The sequence below is a fragment of the Carcharhinus amblyrhynchos genome, chromosome X (genome assembly GCF_965287045.1).
Source record: "Carcharhinus amblyrhynchos chromosome X, sCarAmb.v2.hapA, whole genome shotgun sequence".
Lineage (NCBI taxonomy): Eukaryota > Metazoa > Chordata > Chondrichthyes > Carcharhiniformes > Carcharhinidae > Carcharhinus > Carcharhinus amblyrhynchos.
In genome coordinates, this window is record NC_137359.1 from 6076603 (window position 1) to 6092631 (window position 16029).

At 49.3% G+C, this 16029-nt stretch overlaps 1 protein-coding gene across 3 annotated transcripts in view; it reads right to left on the minus strand.

Annotated features, from left to right (window-relative positions):
• LOC145361848 (beta-1,4 N-acetylgalactosaminyltransferase 1-like) overlaps positions 1–16029 on the minus strand; it is a 112132-nt gene that overhangs the window by 40411 nt on the left and 55692 nt on the right. For 2 of the 3 annotated variants that reach the window (XM_080217821.1, XM_080217819.1), the window contains exons 8-9: positions 10750–10842; positions 1209–1396 (exon numbers count right to left, since the gene is read on the minus strand). In XM_080217821.1, coding sequence (XP_080073947.1) covers positions 1209–1396; positions 10750–10842 — 281 coding nt within the window. The remainder of the gene's footprint in view (positions 1–1208; positions 1397–10749; positions 10843–16029) is intronic. The other variant, XM_080217820.1, reaches the window with a different exon arrangement.

Genomic DNA, 16029 nt, shown 5'->3' on the forward strand with positions numbered 1-16029 from the left:
AGGGACAATTTAGCATGGCCAATCCACCCTAACCTACACATCTTTGGCGTGTAGGAGGAAACTGAAGCACCTGGAGGAATCCCATGCAGACATGGGGAGAATGTGCAAACTTCACATTCAGTGACCCGAGGCCGGAATTGAACCCGGGTCCCTGGCGCTGTGAGGCAGCAGTGCTAACCAGTGCTCTTACACTTCACCCCCATTGAGGACCCTTCTCCTTTCTCCCCTGTACCATTTCCCAACCCAAGCTGAGATGGAGCAAATCGCCTCCCAGGGATATGGAACTGACCTTTGGGAGTCGAGGTGACTCCATCTCTTAGCATGTCGGGACACTGAGATGAGGAAACTCAGCACAAAAGTCATCTCTTGCGCTCTGTGGCACAGTTGCGATATTACCTTAATGCATCACACTGCACAAAATCTAATTCTCCACTTTAAATTAGTCTCAGACAGGAAGAGATGCCAAGTTATTCCTAACTTGCTCACCAGGTGGGACTGGCCATGCTAAATTGTCCCTTAGTGCCCAAAGATGTGTAGGTTAGGGTGGATTGGCCATGCTAAACTGTCCCTTAGTGCTCAAAGATGTGTAGGTTAGGGTGGATTGGCCATGCTAAATTGTCCCTTAGTGTCCAAAGATGTGTAGGTTAGGGTGGATTGGCCATGCTAAATTGTCCCTTAGTGTCCAAAGATGTGTAGGTTAGGTGGATTGGCCATGCTAAATTGCCCCTCAGTGTCCAAAGATGTGTAGGTTAGGTAGATTGGCCATGCTAAATTGCCCCTCAGTGTCCAAAGATGTGTGGGTTAGGGGGATTGGCCATGCTAAATTGCCCCTCAGTGTCCAAAGATGTGTGGGTTAGGGTGGATTGGCCATGCTAAATTGCCCCTTAGTGTCCAAAGATGTGTAGGTTAGGGTGGATTGGCCATGCTAAATTGCCCCTTTGTATCAGGAGGACTAGCTAGGGTAAATACATGGGGTTATGGGGAGATAGGGCCTGGGTGGGCTTGTGGTCGGTGCAGACTCGATAGGCCCACAAACCTGGAGAATCGCACTCGAGGTCACCCTGGGCCGCTCACCGCCCCTCTTGCTCGATTCCCATGGCAGGCAGAGTGGGAATATTCCAGTCACTCTCACCACGTGGTACAGACAACGCTACCTATCGTCTCATTTAGTTCCTCCCTCATTTAGAATAGGAGAGACCATACTCCACCTTCCCAAATGGCATGAAATATTGCTCAATAAACGCTCCTTCAATCTTCTGCGGCTTGTCGCTGTCGTCCGCGATGATGATGGTGACATTTGGGTAGAACTTCCTCACGCTTGCTATCAGCTCCCTCAGCTTGTCATACCTCAGGAAGGTTTTTGTTGCAATGGTCACCAAGGCACTGACGTTGTACCCTGAAACACAGAGAACAGTTTGTAGCCTTCGCATCTTGTGACTCACTTATCCACGTTCCAATCTTTGCATCGAGGAGGATTCGAAACTCCTCATCATCACCACAATCCTGAACGTAGGAACAGGCCATTCAACTCCCTGGGCCAGTTGCAGCACCCAACTCGATCGTGACTATTCCATACCCTGATCCTGAGAGGAGATCTCTGTATAATTACTGGTGTCTCTCTGTTCGGTCTAAAAGTCGAAAGGGCACAGAAGGCCTCAGGCCAGGTGTCCATTCATCATGACCTTTTTACCCCCCGGTTTTCCTCTTCAAATCTCTCTTTCTTCTTTCCCATCTAGGTTCATCCAGGTATTCGTAGAATCATCGAATCCCTACATTGCAGAAGGAGGCCATTCGACCCATCAAGTCTGCACCAACAACAATCCCGCCCAGGCCCTATCCCACCGTAACCCCATGTATTTACCCAAGCTAGTCCTCCTGACACTGAGGGGCAATTTAGCCTGGCGAATCCCCTTAACCTGCACATCTTTGGACACTAAGGGGCAATTTAGCACGGCCAATCCACCTAACCTGCACATCTTTGGACACTAAGGGGCAATTTAGCATGGCCAATCTACCTAACCTGCACATCTTTGGACACTAAGGGGCAATTTAGCATGAACAATCTACCTAACCTAAGAACATAAGAAATAGGAGCAGGAGTAGGCCATCTAGCCCTTCGAGCCTGCCCCGCCATTCAATAAGATCATGGCTGATCTGTTGTGTCTCAGTTCCACATTCCCGCCCTCTCCCCATAACCCTTAATCCCCTCGCTTATCAAAAACCCATCAACCCGCGTCTTAAAAATATTCAGCGAGGCAGCCTCCACCACTTCAACGGGCAGAGAATTCCAGAGATTCACCACCCTTTGAGTGAAGAAGTTCCTCCTCAACTCCATTCTAAACCGCCCCCCCTTTATCTTGAGGCTGTGCCCCCTAGTCCTACTGTCCTTTCTGAGCGGGAAGAGTCTCTCCACCTCTATCCTATCCATCCCATTCATCATCTTATATGTCTCAATGAGATCTCCCCTCATTCTTCTAAACTCTAACGAGTACAAGCCTAGTTTATTCAGCCTCTCCTCATAGTTCAACCCCCTCAACTCCGGTATCAGCCTAGTAAACCTCCTCTGCACTCCCTCCAAGGCCAAAATATCCTTGCGTAAGTACGGTGACCAAAACTGCACACAGTACTCCAGCTGCGGCCTCACCAATGCCCTATACAGCTGCAGCAAGACCTCCCTACTTTTATATTCAATCCCCCTCGCTATGAAGGCCAGCATCCCATTTGCCTTCCTGACCACCTGCTGCACCTGTAGGCTGGGTTTTTGCGACTCATGCACAAGGACCCCGAGGTCCCTCTGCACCGTCGCCTGCTGCAGTTTTTCGCCATGTAAGTAATAGTCCTTCCTACCATTATTCCTACCAAAGTGGACAACCTCACATTTGCCAACATTAAATTCCAACCTGCACATCTTTGGACACTAAGGGACAATTTAGCATGGCCAATCCACCCTAACCTACACATCTTTGGACACTAAGGGGCAATTTAGCATGGTCAATCCACCCTAACCTACACATCTTTGGACACTAAGGGACAATTTAGCATGGCCAATCCACCTAACCTACACATCTTTGGACACTAAGGGGCAATTTAGCATGGCCAATCCACCTAACCTACACATCTTTGGACACTAAGGGGCAATTTAGCATGGCCAATCCACCCTAACCTACACATCTTTGGACACTAAGGGGCAATTTAGCATGGCCAATCCACCCTAACCTACACATCTTTGGACACTAAGGGACAATTTAGCATGGCCAATCCACCTAACCTACACATCTTTGGACACTAAGGGACAATTTAGCATGGTCAATCCACCTAACCTACACATCTTTGGACACTAAGGGGCAATTTAGCATGGCCAATCCACCCTAACCTACACATCTTTGGACACTAAGGGACAATTTAGCATGGCCAATCCACCTAACCTACACATCTTTGGACACTAAGGGGCAATTTTGCACGGCCAATCCACCCTAACCTGCCCGTCTTTGGACTCTGGGAGGAAGCCGGAGCGCCCGGAGGAAACCCACACAGACACGGCAACAATGTGCAAACTCCGCACAGAGAGTGACCCAAGTCAGGGACTGAACCAGGGCCCCTGGCGCTGTCAGGCATCAGTGCTAACCACTGTGCCACCGTGCTGCCCAAGTTCTGGAAATGTCTCTCAAAGAGGAAATCACACCGACAGGTTTTCAATAATAAATGTTGAGGTTTTCCATCCGATGCCCCAGCTTATGTTGGGAGGATCATGTTGGCCGTTGTTGCTGTACCATCAGTCTGTTCTTTGCTGTCCTCGCTCTACATCATGCACTTCCCTGCTTAGTACACATGCGATAAAAAAACTCTCAGTATAGGAGGAGCTGAATCCCACCATTATCTAATTGGCTTTGCAATCCACCTTAGCTTGTTTGGTAGCACTCCTGCCTCCTCCTGCGCAGAACAATCTGGACAGACACCTCCAGTGTGGTAGCAGAAACTCTTAACTATCATAGAATCCCTACAGTGCAGAAGAAGGTCATTCAGCCCATCGGGTCTGCGCCATGCACAATCCCATCCACATCCTATCCCCATAACCCCATATTTAGCCTGCTAATCCTGCTAACCTTTACATCCCGAAACACTAAGGGACAATTTAGCGTGGCCAATCCACCCTAACCTACACATCTTTGGACACTAAGGGACAATTTAGCATGGCCAATCCACCCAACCTACACATCTTTGGACTGTGGGAGGAAACCAGAGCACCCGGAGGAAACCCACGCAGATACAGGGAGAACGTGCAGACTCCACACGGACAATAACCCAAGCTGGGAATCGGACCCGGGTCTCTGGCGCTGTGAGGCAGCAGTGCTAACCCGCTGTGCCACCCAAACTGAAGGAGTGCCGCACAGCCAGGAGTGCCCTATTTTGGATGGGACATTAAACAGAGGACACGCCTAAAGTAGATGTAAAAGCTTCCACGCAACTTCATAAGCAAAGAGTTGGGGCGATTCCCCCTGGCATCCCAGCCAACATATATCCCTCAATCCACGTGGCAAAACCAGTGCTCATATTGCTGTTTGTGGGATCTTGCTATGCACCAATTTGCTGCCATCTTGCCTACATTACAACAGTGACCACGCTGCAATCGATAATCGCTTGGCTGCCAGGTACTTGGGGCAGCCTGAGGTTGAAAGAGTCTCCCTTTGCCAGTTGGCTCCCGGCCCTAGATTTGGTACAGGGCAACTGAGAGAGGTACTGAGCTTCAGAGGGAGTGTTTAACTCTGTTCAGAAGGAGCTTCAATGAGGAGATCACAGAGTTGAGAGCCTTGAAGGGTGGAGTTCAAATTTAACAATCTGCAGGAACTAAAAGTGACCCATCAGACATCATAAAATCTCTCAACAATTATTTATAAAAGACACCAATAACTTGCATGAATGGTGGCCACTTAACATTGGTTACTGCAAGTGCATTCTGGGTCAAAATCCTGGAACTCCCTCCCTAACAGCACTGTGGGTGTACCTACACCACACGGACTGACTGATGTCCAATAACGATCCTGGAACTCCCTCCCTAACAGCACTGTGGGTGTACCTACACCACACGGACTGACTGATGTCCAATAACAATCCTGGAACTCCCTCCCTAACAGCACTGTGGGTGTACCTACACCACACGGACTGACTGATGTCCAATAACAATCCTGGAACTCCCTCCCTAACAGCACTGTGGGTGTACCTACACCACACGGACTGACTGATGTCCAATAACGATCCTGGAACTCCCTCCCTAACAGCACTGTGGGTGTACCTACACCACACGGACTGACTGATGTCCAATAACGATCCTGGAACTCCCTCCCTAACAGCACTGTGGGTGTACCTACACCACACGGGGATTGACTGATGTCCAATAACAATCCTGGAACTCCCTCCCTAACAGCACTGTGGGTGTACCTACACCACACGGACTGACTGATGTCCAATAACAATCCTGGAACTCCCTCCCTAACAGCACTGTGGGTGTACCTACACCACACGGACTGACTGATGTCCAATAACGATCCTGGAACTCCCTCCCTAACAGCACTGTGGGTGTACCTACACCACACGGGGATTGACTGATGTCCAATAACAATCCTGGAACTCCCTCCCTACAGCACTGTGGGTGTACCTACACCACACGGACTGACTGATGTCCAATAACGATCCTGGAACTCCCTCCCTAACAGCACTGTGGGTGTACCTACACCACACGGGGATTGACTGATGTCCAATAACAATCCTGGAACTCCCTCCCTAACAGCACTGTGGGTGTACCTACACCACACGGACTGACTGATGTCCAATAACAATCCTGGAACTCCCTCCCTAACAGCACTGTGGGTGTACCTACACCACATGGACTGACTGATGTCCAATAACAATCCTGGAACTCCCTCCCTAACAGCACTGTGGGTGTACCTACACCACAGGGACTGCAGCGGTTCAAGGAGGTGCTTGTCACCAGTTTCTCATTGGGCAATAATTGCTGGCTTTGCTACTGAGGGCCACAATCGAAGAAAAAGATGTTAAGAATGTATTCAGCGATTGTTCTGCAGAATTAGAAGAAGATGGAGGAAGGTCTGTCATGAAAGTAAGCGAGCGGGGACCTAAAAACTAATTGTAACGTTTCTGTAGGTGTGTAAAGAGAAAAGGATTGACAGAAACAAATGTAGGCCCCTTACAGGGAGAAACGGGGAATAAAGACAGGCTGAGGAATTAAATCTGTACTTTGCTTCAGTCTCACAAAGGAAGACATGAATAATGGAGCAGAAGTTCTGAGAGAAACAGGTTTTAGTGAGGAACTGAAGGAAATCAGCTTTAGTAGAGGAATGGTTTTGGTGAAATTGATAGGATTGAAGGTGGATGAATCTCCGGGTCCTGATAATCTTCATCCCAGAGGAATTAGAAAATTCAATGGTGGTCATTTTCAAAAATTCTTTGGACTCTGGACTGGTTCCTACAGATTGGAGGGTAGCTAATGTAATCCCACTATTCAAAAAGAGAAGATATAGAGAAAACAGGGAACTATAGACCAGTGAGCCTAACATCGGTACTGGGGAAGTTGCTGCAGTCTATTACCAAGGATTTCATAACTTGGCCGCCAGTGATATAATCAGACAAAGTCAGCATGGATTTACAAAAGGGAATTCATGCTTGATGAACCTATTGGAATTTTTTGAGGATGTAACTACTGGAGTTGACTGAGGAGAACCAGTGGATGTGGTTTATTTAGACTTTCAGAAGGCTTTCGACAAGGTCTCACACAACTGACTACTATGTAAAGTTAAAGCACATGGGATTGTAGGTAGTGTCTTAGATAGATAAAAAGCTGGTTAGCAGATAGGAAGCAAAGATTTGGCATAAATGGGTCTTTTTCTGATTGGCAGTCAGTGACTAGTGGAGTTCTGCAGAGATCTGTGCTGGGACCCCAACTGTTCACATTATATATTAATGATTAGGAAGAGGGAACTGAATGTATTATCTCCAAATTCGCAGACGATACAAAGTTTGGTGGGAGGGTGAGCTGTGAGGAGGATGCAGAGATGTTTCAGTGTGATTTGGATAGGCTGAGTGTGTGGATATCTGCATGGCAGATGCAGTATAATGTGGATAAATGTGAGGTTATCCATTTTGGGAGCTATGATAGGAAGATAAGTTACTTGAATGGGTGTAAATTGAGAGAGGTGGATACTCAGTGAGACCTTGGAGTCCTCATGCATCAGTCGCTGGTACAGCAGACAGTAAAGAAGGTAAATGGTATGTTGGCTTTCATAGCGAGAGGGTTTGAGTACAGGGATAGGGTTGTTTTACTGCAATTGTACAGGGCGTTGGTGAGGCCACACCTGGATTAATGTGTGCAGTTTTGGTGTCCTTATCTGAGGAAGGATGTCCTTGTTATAGAGGGAGTACAGTGAAGGTTTACCAGGCTGATTCCTGGGATGGCAGGTCTCTCATATGAGGAGAGACTAAGTCGGTTAGGATTATATTCACTGGAGTTTAGAAGAGTGAGAGGGGATCTCATAGAAACTAATAAAATTCTAACAGGGTTAGACAGGGTAGATTCAGAAAGAATGTTCCCGATGGTGGGGGGAGTCCAGAACTAGGGGGTTATAGTTTGAGGATAAGGGGTAAACCTTTTAGGACTGAGGTGAGGAGAAATTTCTTCACCCAGAGGGTGGGGAATGTATGGAATTCACTCCCACAGAAAGTAGTTGAGGCCAAAATGTTGTGTGATTTCAAGAAGAAATTAGATATCGCTCTTGGGGCTAAAGGGATCGAATGGGGGGAAGGGAGGAATCAGGATATTGAATTTGATGATCAGCTGTGATCAGAATGAATGATGGAGCAGGATCGAAGGGCCAAATGGCCTCCTCCTGCTTCTAGTTTCTATGTTTCTATGCACACGGACGCTATTTCAGGTAACTTTATTGGAAATAAAAATTGGGGAAAGGTGTAAAATAGCCGACTGACGCATTGCCCATTTTCCACAATTACACAGGGCTGAAATCTGTCCCTACGTCACGAAGAATTGCAAAAATGTCACTTGACATTATGCAACAGCTTTTGCGCATCAAGTGATTCTGTACCATCGGAAGGGGCCTCCGTTGTTCTTTCAACACGCTGCATTTCGAGGACACGCTTATTGGACGTATCCCTGGAGGTTTGTTCGCGTGACCTCTGACCTTTAGCTGCCTAGCTCAGGGTCTCCTTGATTTCTAGCAAAACCAAAATGTTGAAAGAAAATGGCGGGGAGGCGTGGAATTATTTCAATGCCCCTCCGAGTTTTCGCTCAGGTGTTGTTTTTGTTTATTCGTTTGTGGGACACTGGCATCGCTGGCTGGGCCAGCATTTACTGCCCATCCCAAGGGCAGTTGACAGTCAATTATTGCCCAAGGGCAGTTGACAGTCAACCATATGGGGTGGCACAGTGGTTGGCACTGCTGCCTCACAGCGCCAGGGACCCAGGCTCGATTTACAGCTTGGGTCACTGTCTGTGTGGAGTTTGTGTGTTCTCCGTGTGTCTGTGTGAGTTTCCTCTCACATTCCACAGATGTGCGGGTTAGGGTGGATTGGCCATGCTAAATTGTCCCTTAGTGTCCAAAGATGTGTAGGTTAGGGTGGATTGGCCATGCTAAATTGTCCCTTAGTGTCCAAAGATGTGTAGGTTAGGGTGGATTGGCCATGCTAAATTGCCCCTTAGTGTCCAAAGATGTGTAGGTTAGGGTGGATTGGCCATGCTAAATTGCCCCTTAGTGTCCAAAGATGTGTAGGTTAGGGTGGATTGGCCATGCTAAATTGCCCCTTAGTGTCAGGGGGATGTCAGGGGCATTAGTAGGGTTACAGGAATATGGCCTGGGTGGGATTGTTGTCAGTGCAGACTTGATGGAATGAATGGCCTCCTTATGCACTGTAGAGATTCCATGATTCTAATTGCTGTGAAACTGGAGTCAATTGGGCTGGCACGGTGACACAGTGGGTTAGCACTGCTGCTTCACAGCGCCAGGGACCCAGGTTCGATTCCTGGCTTGGGTCACTGTCTGTGTGGAGTTTGCACATTCTCCCCGTGTCTGCGTGGGTTTCCTCCAGCTGCTCCGGTTTCCTCCCACCGTCTGAAAGACGTGCGGGTTAAGGTGGATTGGCCGTGCTAAATTCTCCCTCAGTGTAACCCGAAGAGGCGACTAGGGGATTTTCACAGTAACTTCATTAGGGTGCCTACTTGTGACACTAAGAAATAAACTAAACTATACGAAACATGTAGGCCAGACCGGGTAAGGACAGCAGATTTCCTTCCCTAAAGGGAACCAGATGGGTTTTTCCAACAACGGTTTCGTCAGTAGATTCTTAATTCCAGATATTTTTTCTTGAATTTAAATTCCGCCATCTGCTGTGGTGGGATTCGAACCCGGGTCCCGAGCTGGGTTTCTGGATTAATACACTAGTGATAATACCACCAGGCCATCACCTCCGCCTTAATCCTGGAGATTAATCTTGAATTTCTGGAGAATCCTGAAAGGTTGGCAACTCTCAGCCAAGATTAGTAGCCACTTTAGAGAAACATTGCAGCTTGTTCATGACTCGCAGCTAAACTACATGGATTTTCCTTTTGATTAGCGCATGCCTGCTTTCCTTGCACAAGGAATCAAAGCTCTGATAAAGCCACGAGGTAGATTTTCCTGCGTTGATTGGGGCAGGCTGAGGGGGTAACACTTTTGCCCCTGATTCAGAAGGGCTCTGGATTCCAGGCCCAAACTTCAGCACGGAATCTCGGTTGGCACCCTGGGTCCTGCCTTCTGGACCGGGTGGAGTTTAAGAATCAAAAAGGAGCTCTCCTGGTGTCTTGCCAACACCTCTCCTTCAATGAGCACTGCCACACAAAAAGACGGAGCGATCTCATTGCTGCCCGTGGGATCTTGCTCTGCCAAGAGGGCTGCCAGGCCTGCCTATGAAACGACGGTGAGTGCCTCCGTGGCTTGTCGCAGGGTCTGCACACTTTTGTTGAGGCTCGACAAAACTGGGTAACTTTTCCCTTGCCCGTGGAGGGCGGGGACACACACGCTGCTGATGCCAGCGTGGAGGCAGGTGTGAAGAGGGCAGAGGCGCCAGTGGCTGGCCAGTGCCAGCTGGTTACAGAAGCCAGCCCAGGTGCCGGGGGGGGGGGGGGGGGGGGGCGGCGCTGGAGAGCTGGAAAAGGGGCATGCTGCCGCGAGACAGGGAGCGGCACTCTCTGCTCGCGTCTGTGCCACATTGCCGGCGAGACTGGAGAATCGGGCGCTCAGCTGGAACCTCCTTCGCTGCAGCGGTACTGCAGACGCGGGCAAGGTTGGAGAATCCTCGCGATTGCCTGAGAAAGTGGCGGGAGGCGGGGCGGGGAGAATGAAACGCGATTCACAAATTCGAATGCCGCCGCAGTTAAGATTGCAAATTTTTTTTGCCCCTTTTTTTGCGCGCTGGTTTACGCTTGGCGCAGTTGCGTCCACAAAGCAACTTCCTGGCCCGGAGCACGGGAATCGTTTGGTGCAGAACCAACGGAAAGGACAACGCAGGAATTCCCAGAATAATAAATCGCTCGCGCCCTTGCGAAACCGCGGGGATGGCACCTCATTCAGGCAGGATGTTAAATGCCAGACCTCGCAGTCGGAGGCACCTCTAGGTACTTTCATGGCTGGATCAGTCGGTGGGATTTCTACTGGAGGTCTCCATGAATCCCGGATTGAGAGCACTGACCTGGCTGATCCCCGGAGCTGTATAGTTTTGGGATTGTGGCATGTCGGATTTTGATGACAAAATAAGCCTGGTGTCCGTCTGTTTCGAGCTGCACTGCAAGATGTAAAATACACACACTGAGAATGGCAGGAGTTAACATATTACACACTGGCTGGCCCCAGCAACTGCACTGTAGGCCCCGCACTCTCATAACCAACCAGCTCGGATATCGCACACTCTCCCTCCCCCATCCACCCCCCACTCAACACTTTAACCTTTGACCTTAGCTGGGGGTCCATGGCATTCAATCACCCTCCAATTGCGTCATCAAGGAGAGCTTCTTTGCTCATGTACCTGTACTGTTCACCCACAGGAGGGGGCACAGCCAAACCACCCCCCCCTCCCCGTCATGCCTTTACTCAAAAAGCCAGCCAGGCAGTGGAGGGGTGCAGGCGGCACAGTGTGGTTAGCACCGCTCCCTTACAGCGCCAGGGACCCGGGTTCGATTCCCGGCTTGGGTCACTGTCTGTGTGGAGTCTGCACGTTCTCTCCCCGTGTTTGCGTGGGTTTCCTCCCACAGTCCAAAGATGTGTAGGTTAGGTGGATTGGCTATGCTAAATTACCCCTCAGTGTCCAAAGATGTGTAGGTTAGGGTGGATTGGCCATGCTAAATTGTCCCTCAGTGTCCAAAGATGTGTAGGTTAGGGTGGATTGGCCATGCTAAATTGTCCCTTAGTGCCCAAAGATGTGTAGGTTAGGGGGATTGGCCATGCTAAATTGTCCCTTAGTGTCCAAGGATGTGTAGGTTAGGGTGGATTGGCCATGCTAAATTGTCCCTTAGTGTCCAAGGATGTGTAGGTTAGGGTGGATTGGCCATGCTAAATTGTCCCTTAGTGTCCAAGGATGTGTAGGTTAGGGTGGATTGGCCATGCTAAATTGTCCCTTAGTGTCCAAGGATGTGTAGGTTAGGGTGGATTGGCCATGCTAAATTGTCCCTTAGTGTCCAAAGATGTGTAGGTTAGGGTGGATTGGCCATGCTAAATTGTCCCTTAGTGTCCAAAGATGTGTAGGTTAGGGTGGATTGGCCATGCTAAATTGTCCCTTAGTGTCCAAAGATGTGTAGGTTAGGGTGGATTGGCCATGCTAAATTGTCCCTTAGTGTCAGGGGGATTAGCAAGGTAAATACATGGGGTTACGGTGATAGGGCCTGGATGGGATTGTTGTGATGTGATGGGCCGAATGGCCTCCTTGTGTGCTGTAGGGATTTTATGGTCACCAGATGGAGGCCAACAGTTGGAAACTGTGACCCAAACCCAGGGGTATCTGATCTTAACTGAAGTGACCTCCCCCTCCCCCACCAGTCCCCAACCTCTGATTGAAGAGGTGGGCAACTGAACTCAATCCTCCCACCTTCACGGGGACCACGGGCAGAGAGTGCGCAGGGGCCCGCGGGCACGGAGCGCCCGGGGGCTGTGGGCAGTAAAGGCGGCAAATGGTATGTTGGCTTTCATAGCGAGAGGATTTGAGTACAGGGATAGGGTTGTTTTACTGCAATTGTACAGGGCGTTGGTGAGGCCACACCTGGATTAATGTGTGCAGTTTTGGTGTCCTTATCTGAGGAAGGATGTCCTTGCTATAGACGGAATGCAGTGAAGGTTTACCAGGCTGATTCCTGGGATGGCAGGTCTCTCATATGAGGAGAGACTAAGTGGGTTAGGATTATATTCACTGGAGTTTAGAAGAGTGAGAGGGGATCTCATAAAAACTTATAAAATTCTAACAGGGTTAGACAGGGTAGATTCAGAAAGAATGTTCCCGATGGTGAGAGAGTCCAGAACTAGGCGGTCATAGTTTGAGGATAAGGGGTAAACCTTTTAGGACTGAGGTGAGGAGAAATGTCTTCACCCAGAGGGTGGGGAATGTGTGGAATTCACTCCCACAGAAAGTAGTTGAGGCCAAAACGTTGTGTGATTTCAAGAAGAAATTAGATATCGCTCTTGGGGCTAAAGGGATCGAGGGATATGGGGGGGGAGGGGGATCAGGATATTGAATTGGATGGTCAGCTGTGATCAAAATGAATGACAGAGTAGGCTCGAAGGGCTGAATGGTCCCCCTGCTACTAGTTTCTACGTTTCCCACATCACCTGCCATCTATTTATTTCCCGAAGGGGAGCTCAACTAACTCAGCACAGCCTGGGGTGGGGGGGCAGAAAACCTGGGATCATCCTTTGTCCTTGGACACGGGAGGTTTTCCCAGGGCCTGTCCCGATAATCTCAAACGGAAGTTCAGCGAAAACCTCTGAGAGAGAGAGTCGGGTTCAAAGTGGTTGCTGGAAAGGGTCTCGGAGGGCCTTCTGTCAAAGTTAGCCCCATCCCTAACTGGGCCAACAAGACAGCCATCTAGTAAATTTAAAGCTGCGTTCTGTGACCCTCCTATTCCCAGCCAGAGGCTAATTCCCCTGAGACTGGAATGCTGCCAAGCGAACAGGTTTACGCACGTCCATTCTATTTTAGAACGACCCATCGTGCGCTGCACTTTTTCCCAGAGGAATAATCCTGCTTTTATCCGGAAGGTTTGCCGTAGTTTCGGTCAGGAGATCTCTGTTTGCTGGAGGTGAGGGAGACTCTGGCCCAGGGAATGGGCTGGCTGGCAAGGCGTAAAACTGGATGGCGAGGGGCGCTGTGCCCACCATCTTTCTGCCACCATTGGGATTTTTTAAACAGTGGCAAGGTAGATGGCGGGTAATTTAGTCCGGGCCCTCAATGGCCACCTCCCTCGACCACTACTTTGCCAGTAGCAAGTGGGCAGCCTGCCACATGGGCAGGCTGCCAGGTATACCCCAAGGGTTGCCCTGCTGACTCCTGACTGGGGGGGGGGGGGGGGGGGAGGGGGTTCCCTGATTGGGCACCATATCGCCTCTGGAGGATTTTACCCTCCACCAGCAGCAAGTGTCAGTCCTGCTAGAACAGCCCCCACACTCTGCGTAGGCCATGCATGAGGTAAATCCTGAGGCCATTTACCAGCACTCTGGGCATTCTCCATGCTTTCCCAGCAATGGCCACTCTTCCTCCAATTGGCTGGCAGCTCCTGGGGGTGGGGGGGGTAGAATATCCTCCCAAATGGAAGCCATGAGCGCGGGCAGTTAACTAACCCCTAATTCAGTCGGGCTTCGGTGACTGGTGCAGGTGGGCAAGGCCATTGTTGTACCCACAGTGTAACTTGCAGGTGTGCGCAAGAGGCGTCAATACTCAAGATGAAAGAGAGGATTTACAAGACATTTGCGGCATGTTGCTTCTCCAGCATACGGCACTGCAGAACAAGCCCCACCAACGCCTCTACTTTCTCAGAAGGCTAAGGAAATTTGGCATGTCCGCTACGGACTCTCACCAACTTTTACAGATGCCCCATAGAAAGCATTCTTTCTGGTTGTATCACAGCTTGGTCTGGGCTCCTGCTCTGCCCAAGACTGCAAGGAGCTACAAAGGGTTGTGAACTCAGCCCAATCCATCACACAAACCAGCCTCCCATCCATTGACTCTGTCTACACTTCCCACTGCCTCGGGGAAAAGCAGCCGGTATAATTAAGGACCCCACGCAGCTCTCTCTTCCATCAGGAAAAAGATACAAAAGTCTGAGGTCACGTACTGACCGATTCAGGTACAGCTTCTTCCCTGCTGCTGTCAGACTTTTGAATGGACCTACCTTATATTAAACTGATCTTTCTCTACTCACTCGCTGTGACTGTAACACTTCATTCTGTACCCTCTCCCTTCCTTCTCCCCTATGTACTCTATGAACAGTGTGCTTTGTATAACGTGCAAAAACAATACTTTTCACTGTATCCCAATACATGTGACAATAATAAATCAAATATTAAGTTGATCTTTCTCTACACCCTACCTGTAACTGTAACACTACATTCTGCACCCTCCCCTTTCCTTCTCCCCTATGTACTCTATGAATGGTATGCTTTGTCTGTATAGTGCGCAAGAAACAATACTTTTCACTGTCTCCCAATACACGTGACAATAATAAATCAAATCAAATATTAAGCTGATCTTTCTCTACACCCTATCTGTGACTGTAACACTGTATTCTGCACCCTCTCCTTTCCTTCTCCCCTATGTACTCTATGAATGGTATGCTTTGTCTGTATAGTGCGCAAGAAACAATACTTTCCAATATATGTGACAGTAATAAATCAAATTAAATCACCAGCATGGGATGCGTCTCCAGGACTTTTTTCTCCTTAAGTGCTGGATAACATGATGAGAAAAGTCATTTCTGCAGCTGGCGAGCTACAGGCCGCTTCGCTTGCCTGAGAAAACTCTGTCCCCATGGCTTCTTTCTTCAGATTCACACTTCACCTCATTTCACCCTTATTCTTTCCCACCGAGCAGAGGGCCTGCAACAGGGAGGGTTACCCCAACGGATGGCGCATCGTGCTGTGCCTGAGAATGCGGTTCGAAAGGCAAGAGGCCCTCAAACAAGTTCCCTCCAGTACATCATGTGTCAGAACCGGTGGGAGGTACAACTGACCAAAAGAGGAGATCAAAGATACGGCAAGGATGGACTTTGCATGGCTTACAAACGCATGCCCCAGTGTTTCCGGAATAATTACTTGCTGCACCTGCAAAGAGACATCGCCAACAGCCAAGGTGGAAAAGCAACAGCACAGCAAGATGCCAATAAGGAATTAGCAATGGAGGCTGGTGTGCCAGGCAACATATCCAAGTGGCAATCTAAATGCTGGCAACGCACATATCTGAAGTAGGCCACTTCATACAACAATCACACAATTCGAGCTCACAGAATCGCAAACATGTCAGCAACAGCTTAAAGTTTATTCGTGAGTCACAAGTAAGGTTCACATTAACACTGCAATGAAGTTACTGTGAAAATCCCCTAGTTGCCTCACTCCTGATCGGGTACACTGAGGGAGAATTTAGCACGGCCAATGCACCCTAACCAGCACGTCTGTCAGACTGTGGGTGGAAACCGGAGCAACTGGAGGAAACCCACGCAGACATGGGGAGAACGTGCAGAATCCGCACAGACAGTGACCCGAGCCGGGAATCGAATCTGTGCCCCTGGCATTGTGAGGCAGCAGTGCTAACCACTGTGCTGCCGTGCTACTCAGTCCATGTTCAAATGCAACAAGTTCTGGACAATATCCAGGCACATAGAGGAGATACGAGAAGATCAAAATCTTGCTCAAAGAGGTAGCTTTTAAGACGTGTGTAAAAAGACAGGCAGAGAGGGGGAGCTGCTTAAGGAGGTCAAGTCTAGGCTGCTGACAG